General features: G+C 41.1%; 3 protein-coding genes across 5 annotated transcripts; 1 reads left to right on the top strand and 2 right to left on the bottom strand.

Moving 5' to 3' along the window:
- Positions 581-3,640, bottom strand: LOC8072372 (probable 3-beta-hydroxysteroid-Delta(8),Delta(7)-isomerase). Its single transcript, XM_002455305.2, has 4 exons — positions 3,351-3,640; positions 2,727-2,873; positions 2,521-2,629; positions 581-1,048 (listed from the first exon to the last, which is right to left on the bottom strand). The coding sequence occupies exons 1-4, from the start codon at positions 3,481-3,483 to the stop codon at positions 793-795; spliced, it is 645 nt and encodes a 214-aa protein (XP_002455350.1). The 5' UTR covers positions 3,484-3,640; the 3' UTR covers positions 581-792.
- LOC8085054 (probable 3-beta-hydroxysteroid-Delta(8),Delta(7)-isomerase) lies at positions 630-17,736 on the bottom strand. Of its 3 annotated transcripts, XM_002455304.2 has the most exons (6): positions 17,263-17,736; positions 16,396-16,615; positions 15,782-15,928; positions 15,576-15,684; positions 13,864-14,104; positions 630-807 (listed from the first exon to the last, which is right to left on the bottom strand). In XM_002455304.2, the coding sequence occupies exons 2-6, from the start codon at positions 16,526-16,528 to the stop codon at positions 793-795; spliced, it is 645 nt and encodes a 214-aa protein (XP_002455349.2). In that variant the 5' UTR covers positions 16,529-16,615; positions 17,263-17,736; the 3' UTR covers positions 630-792. The 3 variants fall into 3 exon arrangements, with proteins under 3 accessions (XP_002455349.2, XP_021312460.1, XP_021312461.1); XM_021456785.1 differs by lacking the exon at positions 630-807 and having other exon boundaries at positions 13,393-14,104; positions 16,396-16,583; positions 17,263-17,732; XM_021456786.1 differs by lacking the exon at positions 630-807 and having other exon boundaries at positions 13,393-14,104; positions 16,396-16,558; positions 17,271-17,479.
- Positions 6,141-11,951, top strand: LOC8085055 (DNA excision repair protein CSB). Its single transcript, XM_002457493.2, has 7 exons — positions 6,141-6,528; positions 6,627-6,814; positions 6,949-7,509; positions 7,597-7,996; positions 8,330-9,792; positions 10,381-10,815; positions 10,902-11,951. Exons 2-7 carry the CDS (start codon positions 6,722-6,724, stop codon positions 11,574-11,576), a joined length of 3,627 nt encoding a protein of 1,208 aa, XP_002457538.1. The 5' UTR covers positions 6,141-6,528; positions 6,627-6,721; the 3' UTR covers positions 11,577-11,951.

Here is an 18,051-nt window from a genome sequence, read left to right as displayed (position 1 = left end):
TTAGATATAGGAAGTTAAGGGTGCCCTTGGGTTGACAAAACATTATAAATCTACATGTACAAAATGTGAGCTTATAGGATGTGTGTAAATCAGATTTCTATATGTAATTACATCCTGTGTGCCTGCAGGGCTTTTGATAGAAAACAAGCAATTACTTGCGAGTCTGTAAATAAATTACAAAAAGTGATGGCTGATGCCTGTGCCGGGGTTTCATCTTGTCCGGCGCTGGTCAACTCTGCTAGTATTTTTGCATTTCTTGGTCATTGTTCTCATTTGTTGTCTGTGTTTTTAAATTTGTTATCACTCAGCAATTGCCAGCTGCAATTTGGTATGCAACCAAATTACAGCACATTTTAAGCCACCCCAACATTTGGTAATCCTTAATTCCTTATTATTGGGCCCAAATCAGCTAATAGCAGCTAACAGTTAGCTAGCTAAAACTAGCTATGAGCTACTAGCTAGCTAACTATTAGGAGCTAATAGATCCAAACCTAACATGTTCATTGAAAAAATCAACTACACAGATCTAGTCCGCTTGTTTATTTGCTGAAAGAAAGGAGTTTAAGGTGAAAAGCTGAGATGGTACTGGCAACACTTATATATATTTCACCTAAGGGGAAAAAAAAAGAAACCCTGTAAACAAAATCAACTTTTCTGCATCACAAATTCACAATTTTGTTTGAGCAAAGAGTACAGGCAGTTTCCAATACCAACATAAGAATTTCAGACAACAAATGATGTTCTCCACAATAGAAGTCTTGGTTCCAATCAAATGGTGGCTAAGACAGGCTTTTAATTGGTCTTCACCTTTTCAGCTTGAAATGCTGCGCATATTTCCTTCCAGGATCTTATGGCAATGAGCATCGGTATCCAAATCCAGAAACTATTTGCACCAATGAAATATGCCCAGAAGTAGAATGGACCGACCCAGAAGTTGAAGCCATCCAAGTATGCGGTGATAAAGTAAACCAAGCATCCGTAGAGCTGACCTAGACAGACGGCAAACTGGAGAATATGGCTGAAGGGCTTCCGGGATCCAATAGCATAGCTGCAAGCAAAAAAAAAAAAAAAAATTGGTGAGATAAACATAAGTTATATTATGAATACAAACAGTGTTTCAAGTCTTCAAGTCGCTTGGGCACAGACTAGCCGACTAACCACAGCTAGCCATCGCTTATCGGTTAGGACTGATTAGTTGGCTGGTTTGGCTTGTTAACCAAGTCGACCATATCGGCAATATATTGAGGGCATTAACTTCCAAATCATGGAATACACAGTAGAGACTAGAGATAATACAAATAGGCAGCAGCTGCAAATGGACCGAGTCAAACACCAAGTTGCTTTGTGTGTATACATACTTACATAGACGGCTGGAACTATCAAGCCTGACTACTCGTGACTAACAAATGATTAATTGATTGACCGACCAACTAACCAAACTAATCAAGTCGATGCACCTGGTCAATGTGCAATGACCGATTTCTCGACTAATCATGATTAATCAGACAATTTTAAAACATTGAATAAAAAATCATATAACAAGAACAGTTCTGCACTAAATCTCCTACTACAGGCAACATGTTCACATTTGGCCCCGGATACGGTTTTTACTAGACAAGTAGAAAAGGACCTTTCCAATTGTACATATACGTTCCAACTAAAAAAGAGTGTCCTACGAGTTTTTTCTTTCCTTTTTTTTTCAGATTAGTGCAAGAAGTTCACTAGAAAACAACATACTGGTATTTAAGACATTGCTACTTTCTCATGTCCCTTATGCTTTGGTTGGATCAATTTGATCTAAGAAAAGCTGAAAATACATGAGAACTGAAGCCTTTGCTGATGCATCTAATTCCCAAACATCTAGTGTAAATCTCCAGCCTAACTAGTGTCTCTATGAAGTGGGAAGAACAATGAGGAGATGATGAATAATACCATATGGTAATTACTATTTCTAAAATCAATAACAATATCAAACCAAGTTTATGAATCTGTAAAGTTACATGCAGAATTTGTGAAAGCAAACATTGAAGTATGCACAATGCCTTTTCTGTTCAAATAGGTTAGTTATGTGGTCATGATATTCCCCTCTAGATTCAATCAAATCTATATCACACATTTCACAGGGCAACAAAAATACCCATCGAGAAAGCCCATGAACATGAAACTCCGATTGTTCATGATGCCTTTGATTCCTAAGCATCAAATTTTGTTTCATGCCTCTAGAAAGGAGGGCGATGCTCTAGCAAGAAGAGCAAGCCCTAAACAACAATAACAAAAGCCATTTAGTCCCAAGCAAGTTGGGATAGGCTGCAAGGAAAGAAAAGGTAAATAGTCAAATATCTCAGCCCCATTTCCAACAGGAAAATTAGGCATCACCGCATACCCAGAAATCTTAACCTCGTCGCAGAGCCAGGTTTGATTGAACTTGGTAAACAACAGCTCACTAGACAAGACATATGTTGGACAAGAATCAAAGTAGGCAGCATATGAAGAAGTCAAATGGGAGATGAGAAGACATACACAGCAAGCAGTGATGCAGGGCCTTCCAATACAGCAGTGATCCCTTCAACAGTAACAGTTGCGGCGTCCCTAGCAACATACCTAGAGTCCCCCTTACTATACTCTTTCCCTGAACAAGGCAGAACCCAGCCACTGTCATTTCAGCTGATCCACAATATATTCTGAGTGGATAAATTTCTTTCCTGGTGATGCTAGCAAGAACTTACAAACTTCATCGAAGAAATTGGGGTTCTCCTTCTTGAAGAAATCAGGAGTGAAGACAAAGGGCCCCTCGATCATTATGTGGGTCAACCCTGTGAATGCCCACCAGCACATGAGCAGACGGTCGGTCTTGGACAATCTGCCACATCTTCCTGCAGGCAATGACACAACATGAGCTCTATATCATACAAGATTATTAGAGATCTACTGATCTTAAGTCACGCACATGTCACTTTCTATAGCCCTTGATTTGTTGGTGTTCAACTTTATTAGATGAAAAGTTCAGAACGATGACTAAATTCCAAGTCATCTTGATGAAGGCACGCCCAGATTGTTAAAGAGCAGAGTCGAACCATGTCATTATACAGACAAGGTAGTCAATTTAAAATTAAAAATTGCGCCCAGTCCCTCCAATCTTATCTTGGGTCTTGCTGTACTGTACATCTCTAAACTTCCCCCCACTATAACTGCCTGTAAAACCAACGAGAGCACTAGGCAAGATTCCAACTTTGGATACTGGAATTTGAATTTCAGTTCGAAGAGGGAGAACGGGAATCCTAGGAGAGGTAACGGAGGAACAAGTAGGAGATTGATCTCTACATATACATGAGCATATAGAGTAGTCGTACCGGAGACGAGCCAGACGGCGAGGAGGACGAAGAGGGAGGCGCCGAGGTAGGACACGAGGATCTCGGCCTGGGACAGCTTCAGCGGCACGAAGCCCGGCAGATCCAGTTCGGCCGGCGCGTAAGGGTGCCCCATTGACGCCGCTGCGGCCGTCGCCTGCTCGGCCTTGCGTCAGCCGCCGATTCTGGGTACTGGAGTCACGGAGTCGTCGGCGCAACAGCAGCGGCAGGCCAGCAGCGAGGGAAGTACACATCAGGGCTGCTTGAGTGCTTGACATGTGGGGACAGGCTCTGACATACAAATAATATTTATTTTAATTTGTATATCTAGACATGGGTCCTATTCCGCTCCACTACTTTAATATTACTTACTTCATCCCAAATTATAAGTTATTCCAAAAATCTTAGATAGTCAAATTATTTTTAACTTTGACCACATTTATATGATAAAATAATAATAATTATGATACCGACTAAGTATCATTACATTCGTCATTAATTATATTTTTATAGTATACTTACTTTATGTTACAAATCTTAGTATTTATCTCTATAATTTTAGTCAAACTTGAAAATGCTTTTAATCTCCAAAATTCTTGTAATGGCTTATAATTTGGAATAGAGGGAGTACTTTTTAGGTAACGAACACTATTTTTCTCTCACAGTTCAGCATAAGCATCAACATAAACCAAAATTCACAAAACAAAGTAAAAACAATGTCTTAAAAAATGTCTTATAATTTAGAATATAGAGATACAAAATACTCCATCCATATAGAATTTAGAAGTTGTTTAGGATAACGATATGGTCTCCAAAACACAACTTTGACCTCTTATTTTTATAAAAATAGAAAAAATAATATATATATATATATGTACTTTTATGAAAGTATTTTTTTCAAGACAAATCTATTCATACAATTTTCACATTCACAAAACTCAACAAATTAAAAGTTACCGATGATTTACATTCTCAATATTTAACTTGAACTTTGACTAAAATGACTTTTAAATCCTATACGGATGGAGTATGAGCTAACTAACTATTTTAGCTCATGTTAGCATGTTTGAATTACTAGTAAAATAATTGCTAGTTGATATTAGCTAACATTAACAAGGTATTAGTTGTCTGTTTAGATTAAAAGGAACTAATTATTAACAACTAAATATTAGCTCCATGGATCAAACAGAACCTAGACTATCTCCGCTAAATATCATATCCAATTTCTTAATAAAAAACATTAATATTTTAGAAGATGTGTATCTCTTTTTTTTTCATCTCCTATACTAATAATTTTTAAGAGATCTTCTAAAATAATAACTATTTATCCTAAATGAAGGAGATAACCCATGTTCGTTATTGCTAGGTAAGCTGCTACATCAATGTTTTATTATGTTGTAAAATTGATTTCGAGGTACTCTTCTAGAGCAATATTACAATATGTTGTATCTTGAACTTAAGAAACCTCTTAGACTCAGAAAAAGAATTTTTGACTAAAAGCAAGTCCAAGAAGCTTTTTATATCCTTCATTATCGATAGGAATAGCATTTGTGCTGGAAATAAATTCTCCAATAAATTTTTAATTAAATCCCCAAATATTATGGTTATCTATTACCGATTACTCCCCAGCCAAAAAGAGAGAGTGGGATAGAGTGTACCTAAAATATAGAAAAATATTGGAAGTTGAAAAAAATATAAATATAAATTTTATTCAAATAACTTTCTTCATATAAGGCTTTGTTTAGATCCAAAAATTTTGGGTTTTGACACTGTAACAATTTCGTTTTTATTTGACAAATATTGTCCAACCATAGAGTAACTAGGCTTAAAAGATATATCTCGCGATTTACAGGCAAATTGTGCAATTAATTTTTGTTTTCATCTATATTTAATACTCCATTCATGTGCCGCAAGATTCGATGTGACGGGAAATCTTGAAAAGTTTTTGGTTTTGGAGTGAACTAAACAAGGTCTAATAATTTAGAAAGTACGTTTAAAAAGAAACTTTTAGATATGCTTTAAGATCTTGCCTGCTTCTAAAATTACGTGTTTTTTCGTGTGAAATTGAATTGGTACACGTGTCGAAACCTAAAAACTTCTGTGGACGAATGTAAGGACACGTGAAATGAGGCTTTGTTTAGTTCATCCAAAAAATCAAAAAGTTTTTAAGATTTTCTGTCACATCGAATTTTTCGACACATACATGAAGCATTAAATATAGACGAAAATAAAAACTAATTGCACAGCTTAAATGTAAATTGCGAGACGAATCTTTTGATCCTAGTTAGCATATAATTGGACAATATTTATCACAAATAAACGAAAGTGCTACAGTAGCGAAATCCAAAAATCTTTTCGCATCTAAACAAGGCCTGAATCCTTAAACTTCCGTGGATCAATCTAAGGGCTTGTTTAGATCCAAAAACTTTTTGGATTTTGACACTATAGCACTTTCGTTTTTATTTGACAAACATTGTCCAATTATGGAGTAACTAGGCTTAAAAGATTCGTCTCACAATTTACAGACAAACTGTGTAATTAGTTTTTATTTTTATCTATATTTAATACTCCATACATATGCGTAAGATTTGATGTGATGGGGAATCTAGTAAAGTTTTTGGTTTTTGGGTGCATCTAAACAACGCCAAGCCGTACTAACTACGCCTGGTAGAAGTCAAGAACAAGAAGGCTACACTGGGCCGTAGGGCGTACTATGCCACCGGTGTGTCGCATTTGTACGCGGATCGATGACCAGAAATCGCACACGGCGCAGGACCCGCCCAAACCCAAACCCAAACCAAAGGCGGTGGCCGCGCCGCGTCGGCTCCAGCACGACCGACCGACCGAGGCAGCAACGAACTCCGCCTCCTCCCTCCCGGCTCCCGGCTGCGGGCGGGCACTTCGCCTTCGTCTGTTCGTCCCCGAGGGCTCTGAGACGGCCAGACGGGGAAGAAACCCCGTACCCTAGCGCGGGAGGGGGAGGGTTCGGAGGGGCCGGGAGGGACGGATCGGAGGGAGGCATCTGGAATTCTCAGCCCCCCGTCCCGTCTCCGCCGCGGCCTCCTTCTCCGTACTCAGCAGCACGAAAGGCCGCCGGTAAATCGCCGTCTCTGTTGAATCGTCGGTACTCCGCCATCCGCCGGCGGACTCGGATTGGATTGGACTGGGTTACTGCTGGTGGGTGAGTAATCCATCGCCCATTCCTTCGGCCCTCGCTTGGTTGGTGTATGTGTACCTTCTGACGAATTCGACTGGATTCCTTGTCTGCTCCCTATTCAGATCCTTGACTGGATTCCTACAAGCCCCCCGCCACTTTGCCCCCCTGCTAGGCTGCTACGTGCGCGCGCGGGAGCCTTGTGCCTCCGACAGACGCCATGGACGAAGAGGACGACGACCAGCGCCTGCTGCACAGCCTCGGCGTCACGTCCGCCAACATCGAGGACATCGAGAAGAAAATCCTCTCGCAGGCAAACCCCCAGTGCCTTTTTTTTTTCCCTCCTCGCGCGTGTCCCATTCCTCTCTCGCATCTCACGTCCACAGCTTTGCGTAATTCCCCACAATCTGTTTCGCCACCTCATGCTGCCGTCCTGTATTTGTGCAGGTCCAAACCGAACCCAAGCACGACGATGAGCCAGGAGCAGCTGTTGATGAACCCAGCAGGAGTAATGTTGTGCCTGAGTCTGATGTGCAGGCCAAGCTGCATCATAAGCTGCGCTCAGTGCAACTCGAGATCGATGCCGTAGCTTCCACCATTAAAAGAGCTAAGAATGCAGCTGGTAAGAAGATCGACAGCTCCGACAGCGGTGATGGACAAGATAAAAAGAAGCAGAAACAAGCCGATCGCACCGCCCAGGACGAACCTCATGGAGGAGCGCTCCAGCAGGCGCTCGCCACTGAGCGCCTTAAAAGCCTCAAGAAAGCTAAAGCTCAGATTCAGAAAGAGATATCGCAGTCGGACCCCTACCAGTCCGGCTCGGACAACCGGAAAGATAAGATGCTGGCCATGCTGGTTGAAGACGAGCCGAGGCGTAAGAAGAAGTCGCTACTGCCGGCTCGAGATCCTAAGAAGATGTCGGCGCCGAGACTGAAAACAATGAGTTATAATGATGATGAAGACTTTGATGCAGTGCTTGATGGGGCTTCTGTAGGATTTATGGAAACAGTGAGCTACTACTCCTTGGGGCTTCTTATTTCTTGTCTCATTTGCTATATTCCACTGCTTTCTGATGTTATACTCTATATGGTGTAGGAAAGGGAAGAACTAATCAGGAAGGGCTTACTGACACCATTTCACAAGTTGAAGGGCTTTGAGAAGCGTGTTGAGCTACCTGGACCTTCTCATTGGCAAAATGATCCCTCTGAACAAGCTGAAGAAACAATTGAAGCTTCCAGGATTGCTAGAGTCGCTCAGTCAATGCAGCAGATTGCACAAAGCCGCCCAACGACCAAATTGCTTGATCCAGAATCTTTACCTAGGCTGGACGCACCTACTGCTCCATTTCAAAGGCTTGGAAGGCCTCTAAAGCGTCCTGTATCTCCTGGTTCAGAACAGGAAAGGAAGAGACAAAGGAATAAGACCAAGAGGCCCTTGCCTGACAAGAAATGGAGGAAAGCCAATTCAAGGAAGGAATCACTATTGGAAACTGATGGTATGTCGAGTTTGGTTTACAGTTTCTAAAGCTGTAGCTCCGCTATTATTCTGTTTCTATATGCACATATCAAATTCCAATGTAATCCTTTTTTTTCCCAATGTAATCCTTCTTGCCATTTTTTTTATCATAAGCCCCTAGGGCAATACTCATCGCTCCACACCTTTGGCGCCCTCTTCCTATTATTCACCGAAACACAAAATAACCACCAGGAAGGGAAAAAAAACTTTGACAATAAACCCTAAATGTCTATCTCCCCATACCTGTCCTCATTGTTCCTATGACCCAACAAAATAGAACACTTCTCCTAATGAATTATTTGTTTACTCACAGATGAGGATGTTGGGGACTTCGCGGCATCAGTTTCTGAGGAAGATGATCAAGCAGCAGAAGGTTTTGATGGGGTATCTCCTGTTATCCTTGAAGGTGGTTTGAGAATTCCTGGCACAATTTACGAACAGCTATTTGATTACCAAAAAGTGGGAGTGCAGTGGTTGTGGGAGTTACACTGTCAAAGGGCTGGTGGAATTATTGGAGATGAAATGGGCCTGGGAAAAACTGTGCAAGTCTTATCATTTCTTGGTTCTTTGCATAACAGCAGCATGTACAAGCCAAGCATCGTTATTTGTCCTGTAACACTTCTGCAACAGTGGCAAAGGGAGGCCAGTAGGTGGTATCCAAAGTTCAAGGTGGAGATCTTACATGATTCTGCAAATGGTTCAAGTAAAAAGAGCAAGGCATATAATGATTCTGACAGCGAAGGTTCTTGGGATAGTGATCAGGAAGGGGTTAGACGTGCAAAGCCTGCAAAGAAGTGGGATGACTTGATTTCACGGGTTGTAAATTCAGGATCAGGTTTGCTTTTAACCACATATGAGCAGCTAAGAATCTTAGGGGAGAAGTTGCTTGATATAGAATGGGGATATGCTGTGTTGGATGAGGGTCATCGTATAAGGAACCCCAATGCTGAGATAACGCTTGTGTGCAAGCAACTGCAGACTGTGCACAGGATAATCATGACAGGTGCACCTATTCAAAATAAACTTTCTGAGCTCTGGTCTCTTTTCGATTTCGTGTTCCCTGGAAAACTAGGTGTTCTGCCTGTATTTGAGACTGAATTTTCTGTGCCAATCACTGTTGGTGGTTATGCTAATGCGACACCATTGCAAGTATCCACAGCATACAGATGCGCTGTTGTTCTGCGTGATCTTATCATGCCATACCTTCTTAGACGGATGAAAGCTGATGTCAATGCACAGCTCCCCAAGAAAACAGAGCATGTTCTTTTCTGTAGTCTAACTCCAGAGCAGCGTTCTACTTATCGTGCTTTTCTTGCTAGTTCAGAGGTGGAACAAATATTTGATGGCAATAGAAATTCACTGTATGGTATAGATGTCCTAAGGAAGATATGCAATCATCCTGATCTACTTGAGAGAGAACATGCTGCTCAGAATCCTGACTATGGGAATCCTGAAAGAAGTGGAAAGATGAAAGTAGTAGAGCAAGTTCTCAAAGTCTGGAAGGACCAAGGCCACCGAGTTCTTCTGTTCACTCAAACTCAACAAATGCTTGACATTTTAGAGAACTTCTTGACGGCCTGTGACTACCAATACCGAAGAATGGATGGACTAACACCTGCAAAACAAAGGATGGCACTAATTGATGAGTTCAATAACACAGATGAAATCTTTGTTTTCATTCTGACCACAAAAGTTGGTGGATTGGGTACAAACTTGACTGGGGCAAACAGGATTATTATTTATGATCCTGACTGGAACCCTTCAACAGACATGCAGGTGCAGTGTATTATGACTATTTGCGTCTAGCTGATTTGTACTCTCCATTCCAAATTATAAGTCATTCCAAGAATCTTGAGGAGTCAAAGTATCTCAAGTTTGACCAAAATTATAGAGAAAATTACAATGATTTACGACATCAAATAGAATCTGATGATACTTAGTTGGCACCATAAATGTTATTATCTTATCATATAAGTTTGGTCAAACTTAAGATGGTTTGACTTTCCATGATTCTTAGAATGACTTATAATTTGGGATGGAGGGAGTATTTTTCTATAAATGTGTACCTATTAGCCTTTAACTTTTTTTTTTGTGTGTACATGCATTAGTGTGACTATCAATACAATTGTTGTACCGGACCTTAAAAAAGGCCGACATGAAAACTGCATGCCAGTTGAGTGATGACTTGAGAGATGAATAATTTTGAATCATTATCTGCTTATAAATTTACAAGCAATATCTCCTGTTTATTATGTCCTAACTCCTAAGCTATGTGCACACTTTCACTATTCTTTCATGAAGTGCTCTGCAAGCTTGCATCAATATCTGATCAGCACTTATCTGATTAAACTTTTTGTGATGTAGGCCAGAGAACGTGCATGGCGGATTGGGCAAACTAGAGATGTAACGGTTTACAGACTGATCACACGTGGGACAATAGAGGAGAAAGTCTATCATCGACAGATATACAAGCATTTCCTTACTAACAAAGTACTGAAAAACCCTCAGCAGAAGAGATTCTTTAAAGCCAGAGACATGAAGGATTTATTCACACTACAAGACGACGAAGGGAACGGTTCAACTGAAACATCAAATATTTTCAGCCAGTTGTCTGAAGATGTGAATATTGGGGTTCCAAATGACGGTCAACAAGATCAGGAACATATTGCTTCGGCTTTGTCAAGCACCAGTGAAGCTGAACCATCTAATGGAGGGGAAGGGAGAGTGGACGTTAACTCTGACCAAGCAGATGAAGAATCGAACATTTTGAAGAGTCTTTTTGATGCTCAAGGCATTCATGTAAGCAGTTTTCTCATCCCTAACAGAACTTCTTTGTGCAATGCTCATTTTTTTGAGTTAACATCCTGTTTTCTGAATTCTGTCAGAGTGCTATCAATCATGATGCCATAATGAACGCCAATGATGACCAGAAAGTGCGCTTAGAAGCAGAAGCTTCACAGGTGGCACAAAGGGCAGCTGAAGCTTTACGTCAATCACGGATGCTCAGAAGCCGTGACAGTTTTGCTGTTCCCACATGGACTGGAAGATCTGGTGCTGCTGGGGCACCCTCCTCTGTTCGCAGAAAGTTTGGGTCCACAATTAACAGCCAGTTGACCCGTTCCTCACAGCCATCAGAAACTTCCAGCAGCAGGAGTCAAAGTCTTCCAGTGGGTGCTCTGAATGGCAAGGCACTGCCATCTGCTGAACTTCTGGCTAAGATTCGTGGAACCCGAGAAGGAGCTGCTTCAGATGCATTGGAGCATCAACTCAACGTAGGATCAGCTTCCAATCATGTATCAAGTCCATCTGGGAATGGCAGCCGTGCATCTCACCCTTCTAACAGAAGCATGATCGTGCAACCAGAAGTCCTGATCCGCCAGTTGTGCACCTTCATACAGCATAACGGCGGGTTTGCAAGCTCCACGAGCATAACGGAACACTTCAAAAGTCGCATTCAGTCCAAGGATATGCTTCTCTTCAAGAACCTGCTGAAGGAGATAGCAACTTTGCAAAGAGGCTTGGAAGGTTCTATGTGGGTGCTGAAACCTGATTACACGTGATTTTTAGCTGTAGTTCACAGAAGCAAAATTTTGATCTAGGAATCGTTTTCGATAGGGATTTTTTTTTTTTGAAATTCGATAGCAAGATCCTTTTTTGGTGGCTTACTGACTGATTCTTTTTGAAAAGGACTTAACACGAAGAAATCTTAGGAGATGTGCTGTGAATACAAGAATAGGCAGTCTTAGGAGACCCTAACAGTCTTGGTGAAAGGCTAGCAGATTTTACAGGCCACAAAGCCTGGTTCTGAAGTTTTTTGACAGCTTCTTACCTCTGGATTAGTTGGCCAGCACTTGTTTCCATCTGAAATATTGTGCTTGTTTAGCAGAAGCTGGTATTTGCTATGTATATATAAGATCGGTTAGACTTGTTTGAAATCCAGGGCCAGGGCCTAACTATTTGTGCAGTACTGTCCAACAGAATAGACAAAGCAATCAGTGGCTGGTCCCTGTAGCAAAGCAGTAGCCAAACCGGCCACCTGGAGAACCCATTCTGATTGAACTTAACTCAAAACCTCTTGCAAACTCTAAATTAAAATTCCTCAAAGTTGACAGTGTTTGTAAATTATTTGAACTTTTAGAGCATCGGTATTAAGTCTAAAAATCAATAGAAATTGGGTTCCATGTCAAAACTGAGAAATTTTGATCTGAAATAGGTTCTATGTTTATTTATGCTATATCATTTTAAAAATAGGGACGACTTCAGTAGCTTGATATAGTGACATTTTTTTGAATAGCTTATGAAAGAGAGGAAAAGGGGCGAAGTTGTGAAGCAAAATGACGTAAGCAATCACTGGCCCATCCCTCAAGGAATGGAGGATGGAGAGGCACACGTGGATGTCCACCTCATCCTTGCACACCTCTACCATGGATGTTCTAGGTGTTGAAAATTAAAATGTGACCTTAGGCCGGTGTCAGTGTGATTTCATCAGAATTTAATGAGCAATAAATATACTGATGTGGCACCGTATTGATGAACTGAGGCTAGTCTCAATGTATTTTTCATGAGAGTGTCATGCGCATTAAATAGGGTGCCGCATAAGCAAAATTGCTGACTTGGCAAGGTCATTAAATGAAGGAGTTTTATCAGATGAGGGAGGAGTTTCGTCCCCATGAAACTCCTGTGGCTCGATTACCTAGTTTAGAGTCTTGGCTCGATTACCTAGTTTAGAGTCTTGGTAACTGTGCCATGAAACTATGCATTGAGACTGGCCTGATAGATGATAAGAGTTTCATGGAAGTAGAGAGAGTTTTATCTCCATGAAACTCACACTGTTTCTAAAATCAGATGTGTTGGAAACTGGGACATGAAACTCACCCTGACACCTCTCACACAAGTTCCAAAGTAGTTATGCGGTCTGATCTCTTGATCCCATTTTGAAGGTTTTAGGTACCAGAAACTGAATAGGGAGTCAAACTCGAAGGTACTCTAACAATGAGTTGTTTCCCACAGTTTTCAGTTATGTTTCTGATTGTTCATGGACAAATTGCTCTTCTTGATCTGAAGATGTCGTTGAGGGGAAGGGGCTTGAAACATGGAAAGGCGATCTGGTGCAGTAAAACTACGTTTGTCGCCGTGCAAATAGTTATTTCGTGCATAGGTGTGCAGTACATACATTGAAACATGTAGTTTCGGTTACATCGGGAAACACGGGTGGGTCGGGGGTGGCGTCGTACGCAAACATGAGCATCATGGCCGGCCGATTTGAAATATTTTAAAATGGTTGATGCAAGTCACAGGTGTTACATTTGTTGGTCAATTCCGTCATGGATTTGCTGAAAGAAAGGAGTTTTAGACTTAAGGTGAAAAGCTGAGATGGCACTGGTAACACTTTTATTTATTTCACCTAGGGTTAAAAACAGAAACCCTGTAAACAAAATCAACTTTTCTGCATCACAAATTCACAATGTTGTTTGAGCAAAGAGTACATGCAGTTTCCATTTTCCAATACCAACATAAGAATTTCAGACAACGAATGAAGTTCTCCATAGTACTCAATCCATCCCAAATTGTAATAAGTCGTTTGACTTTTTTAATATCAAATTTGACCACTCGTCTTATTCAAAGTTTTATACAAAATATCACTTTTTTTTGTTGTGTATTGGTTTATTAATAAAAATTCTTCAAAAATGACTTAAAATTTGACTATATTTGCACAAATTTTTTGAATAAGACGAGTGGTCAAACTTAGGGTAAAAAAAGTCAAACGACTTACAATTTGGGATGGAGGGAGTACAAGTCTTGGTTCCAATCAAATGGTGGCTAAGACAGCTTTTATTTGGTCTTCACCTTTTCAGCTTGAAATGCTGCGCATATTTCCTTCCAGGATCTTATGGCAATGAGCATCGGTATCCAAATCCAGAAACTATTTGCACCAATGAAATATGCCCAGAAGTAGAATGGACCGACCCAGAAGTTGAAGCCATCCAAGTATGCAGTGATAAAGTAAACCAAGCATCCGTAGAGCTGACCTAGACAGACGGCAAACTGGAGAATATGGCTGAAGGACTTCCGGGATCCAATAGCATAGCTGCAAGCAGAAAAAAATTGGTGAGACAACAAACATAAGCTATATTATGAATACAAACAGTGTTTCAAGTCTTCTAGTCGCCTGGGCACAGACTAGCCGACTAACCACAGCTAGCCATCGCTTATCGGTTAGGACTGATTAGTTGGCTGGTTTGGCTTGTTAACCAAGTCGACCATATCGTCCATATATTGAGGGCATTAACTTCCAAAGCATGGAATACACAGTAGAGACTAGAGATAATGCAAATAGGCAGCAGCTGCAAATGGACCGAGTCAAACACCAAGTTGCTTTGTGTGTATACATACTTACATAGACGGCTGGAACTATCAAGCCTGACTACTCGTGACTAACAAATGATTAATTGATCGACCGACCAACTAACCAAACTAATCAAGTCGATGCACCTGGTCAATGTGCAATGACCGATTTCTCGACTAATCATGATTAATCAGACAATTTTAAAACATTGAATAAAAAATCATATAACAAGAACAGTTCTGCACTAAATCTCCTTCTACAGGCAACATGTTCACATTTGGCCCTGGATACGGTTTTTACTAGACAAGTAGAAAAGGACCTTTCCAATTGTACATATCCGTTCCAACTAAAAAAGAGTGTCCTACGAGTTTTTTCTTTCCTTTTTTTTTCAGATTAGTGCAAGAAGTTCACTAGAAAACAACATACTGGTATTTAAGACATTGCTACTTTCTCATGTCCCTTATGCTTTGGTTGGATCAATTTGATCTAAGAAAAGCTGAAAATACATGAGAACTGAAGCCTTTGCTGATGCATATAATTCCCAAACATCTAGTGTAAATCTCCAGCCTAACTAGTGTCTCTATGAAGTGGGAAGAACAATGAGGAGATGATGAATAATACCATATGGTAATTACTATTTCTAAAATCAATAACAATATCAAACCAAGTTTATGAATCTGTAAAGTTACATGCAGAATTTGTGAATGCAAACATTGAAGTATGCACAATGCCTTTTCTGTTCAAATAGGTTAGTTATGTGGTCATGATATTCCCCTCTAGATTCAATCAAATCTATATCACACATTTCACAGGGCAACAAAAATACCCATCGAGAAAGCCCATGAACATGAAACTCCGATTGTTCATGATGCCTTTGATTCCTAAGCATCAAAATTTGTTTCATGCCTCTAGAAAGGAGGGCGATGCTCTAGCAAGAAAAGCAAGCCCTAAACAACAATAACAAAAGCCATTTAGTCCCAAGGAAGTTGGGATAGGCTGCAAAGAAAGAAAAGGTAAATAGTCAAATATCTCAGCCCCATTTCCAACAGGAAAATTAGGCATCACCGCATACCCAGAAATCTTAACCTCGTCGCAGAGCCAGGTTTGATTGAACTTGGTAAACAACAGCTCACTAGACAAGACATATGTTGGACAAGAATCAAAGTAGGCAGCATATGAAGAAGTAAGTCAAATGGGAGATGAGAAGACATACACAGCAAGCAGTGATGCAGGGCCTTCCAATACAGCAGTGATCCCTTCAACAGTAACAGTTGCGGCGTCCCTAGCAACATACCTAGAGTCCCCCTTACTATACTCTTTCCCTGAACAAGGCAGAACCCAGCCACTGTCATTTCAGCTGATCCACAATATATTCTGAGTGGATAAATTTCTTTCCTGGTGATGCTAGCAAGAACTTACAAACTTCATCGAAGAAATTGGGGTTCTCCTTCTTGAAGAAATCAGGAGTGAAGACAAAGGGCCCCTCGATCATTATGTGGGTCAACCCTGTGAATGCCCACCAACACATGAGCAGACGGTCGGTCTTGGATAATCTGCCACATCTTCCTGCACGCAATGACACAACATACATGAGCTCCATATCATACAAGATTGTTAGAGATCTACTGGTCTTAAGTCACGCACATGACCCTTTCTATAGCCCTTGATATGTTGCTGTTCAACTTTATTAGATGAAAGGTTCAGAACGATGACTAAATTCTAAGTCATCTTCTTTGAAGGCACGCCCAGATTGTTAAAGAGCAGAGTCGAATCGTGTTATGATACAGACAAGGTAATCAATTTAAAATTAAAAATTGCGCCCAGTCCCTCCAATCTTGGGTCTTGCTGTACTGTACATCTCTAAACTTCCCCCCACTGTAAAACCAACGAGAGCACTAGGCAAGATTCCAACTTTGGATACTGGAATTTGAATTTCAGTTCGAAGAGGGAGGACGGGAATCCTAGGAGAGGTAACCGCGGAACAAGTAGGAGACTGATCTCTACATATACATGAGCATATAGAGTAGTCGTACCGGAGACGAGCCAGACGGCGAGGAGGACGAAGAGGGAGGCGCCGAGGTAGGACACGAGGATCTCGGCCTGGGACAGCTTCAGCGGCACGAAGCCCGGCAGATCCAGTTCGGCCGGCGCGTAAGGGTGCCCCATTGACGCCCCTGCGGCCGTCGCCTGCTCGGCCTTGCGTCAGCCGCCGATCTGGGTACTGAAGACCCAGGAATTAAAACCAAGGTAGTCCTAAAATTTTTTTTCATGCGCAACACGACAAAATTCAAAGAAAAAATTCGGTAAAATGACTATAAAATAAGCAAATTGTGACAATACAATTTAATGTTCAAAGCTTACATAAATTGGTCTAAAACTTGCACAAATAGATTACATATAAGATAAGTTCTTACATAAATATAAAAAGCTACTTTAATTTGATTTTTCTCATTGCCATGAAAGCATGAATTATGTCATCCTCGCTTACAGAAGAGAATATATCACGCTCAATAAAGGTAAGCAAACAATCGTTCAATAGCCTATCACTCATACTATTTCTGTTATCCATCTTCACATCTTCAATATATGTGCCAAGTTGAATTCCAAGTGTTCTCAAATCCGAACTTGAAAAATCTTTGGGATAATAAGTTGCAAGCTTAAGGATTTTTTTTTAGCATCAAATGAGGCAAATGAATTGGAAGGATTCAATGCTGCCATACAAATAGCAACTCACTACTAACCTCATCAAACCTATTCTCAAGCTCTTGATGAATTCTATCAATAATACCAATATACACTTCTCTTCTGTAATAACAGTTTCACAGAATCACAGATCTAGACCCTAAACCATAAAGCCATAGCCATATCTGGCCATTTGGGGAAAAAAAAATTAAACTCACCAATTCACCTGTGCTGGCCGTGTGCCGTGGCCTGGCCGCTGCCGCTGCCTGCTGCGGCGCTGCTTGAGTGCCGGCCGCCCGGCCGTGAGCCGTCCGCCGTCGGGGGCTCGGCTTGGGGGTCGACCAGAGGGGACAGCCGGACCGGAGCCGGACGGGAGCGGACGACGGGAGCGCCTGTGCGAGAGCCGGGAGCGGACGGAGTCACGGGAGCGCTGGCGTGGCGCCTGGCGGACCGTGGTGCCTCACCGGAAATGCTAGGCTGGCTGCTCTATTCACTCGGATTTCCGATTTGGGATCCAGTAGTTTAGGCTTGGGTAACCTGCAGGGTGTTACCACTCTTATTGTACTGCCAAAACTTCTTTCTACTCAATGAAAAACGCGTCGGGGGGCGTGATCTCAAAAAAACATTTGATCTTCGATCGATTGCAATGTCTGATGGTTTTCTTCGATTAACACATCGTTGTGCATCAAATGTGACTTAGGCCTTGTTTAGTTCCCAAAAAATTTTACAAAATTTTTCAGATTCCCCGTCACATCGAATCTTTAGACGCATGCATGGAGTATTAAATATAGACGAAAATAAAAACTAATTGCATAGTTTGGTCGGAATTAATGAGATGAATCTTTTGAACCTAGTTAGTCTATGATTACACAATATTTATCACAAACAAACGAAAGTGCTACAGTACGTGTTTTGCAAAATTTTTTGGAACTAAACAAGGCCTTATCTTCTTATGGTATAATAATATCTATCTATTCGTCTTCATGGAGTTATGGTAGAAATAATGA

Source organism: Sorghum bicolor, chromosome 3 (genome assembly GCF_000003195.3).
Source record: "Sorghum bicolor cultivar BTx623 chromosome 3, Sorghum_bicolor_NCBIv3, whole genome shotgun sequence".
Classification (NCBI taxonomy): Eukaryota; Viridiplantae; Streptophyta; class Magnoliopsida; order Poales; family Poaceae; genus Sorghum; species Sorghum bicolor.
Note: the sequence above shows the minus strand (reverse complement) of the source record. Positions and strands in the feature narration are given on the sequence as shown.

Excerpts from the sequence above, each read along its gene's own strand:
- LOC8085055 (XM_002457493.2), top strand. The coding sequence starts at position 6,722 with ATGGACGAAGAGGACGACGACCAGCGCCTGCTGCACAGCCTCGGCGTC. Across the intron at positions 6,815-6,948 it reads AGAAGAAAATCCTCTCGCAG|GTCCAAACCGAACCCAAGCA; the intron begins GCAAACCCCCAG and ends GTATTTGTGCAG. Across the intron at positions 10,816-10,901 it reads TTGATGCTCAAGGCATTCAT|AGTGCTATCAATCATGATGC; the intron begins GTAAGCAGTTTT and ends GAATTCTGTCAG.
- LOC8072372 (XM_002455305.2), bottom strand. The coding sequence starts at position 3,483 with ATGGGGCACCCTTACGCGCCGGCCGAACTGGATCTGCCGGGCTTCGTG. Across the intron at positions 2,630-2,726 it reads CAATTTCTTCGATGAAGTTT|GGAAAGAGTATAGTAAGGGG; the intron begins GTAAGTTCTTGC and ends TGCCTTGTTCAG. Across the intron at positions 1,049-2,520 it reads CCTGCATCACTGCTTGCTGT|CTATGCTATTGGATCCCGGA; the intron begins GTATGTCTTCTC and ends TTTTGCTTGCAG.
- LOC8085054 (XM_002455304.2), bottom strand. The coding sequence starts at position 16,528 with ATGGGGCACCCTTACGCGCCGGCCGAACTGGATCTGCCGGGCTTCGTG. Across the intron at positions 15,929-16,395 it reads CGCCGTCTGGCTCGTCTCCG|GAAGATGTGGCAGATTATCC; the intron begins GTACGACTACTC and ends CATTGCGTGCAG. Across the intron at positions 14,105-15,575 it reads CCTGCATCACTGCTTGCTGT|CTATGCTATTGGATCCCGGA; the intron begins GTATGTCTTCTC and ends TTCTGCTTGCAG.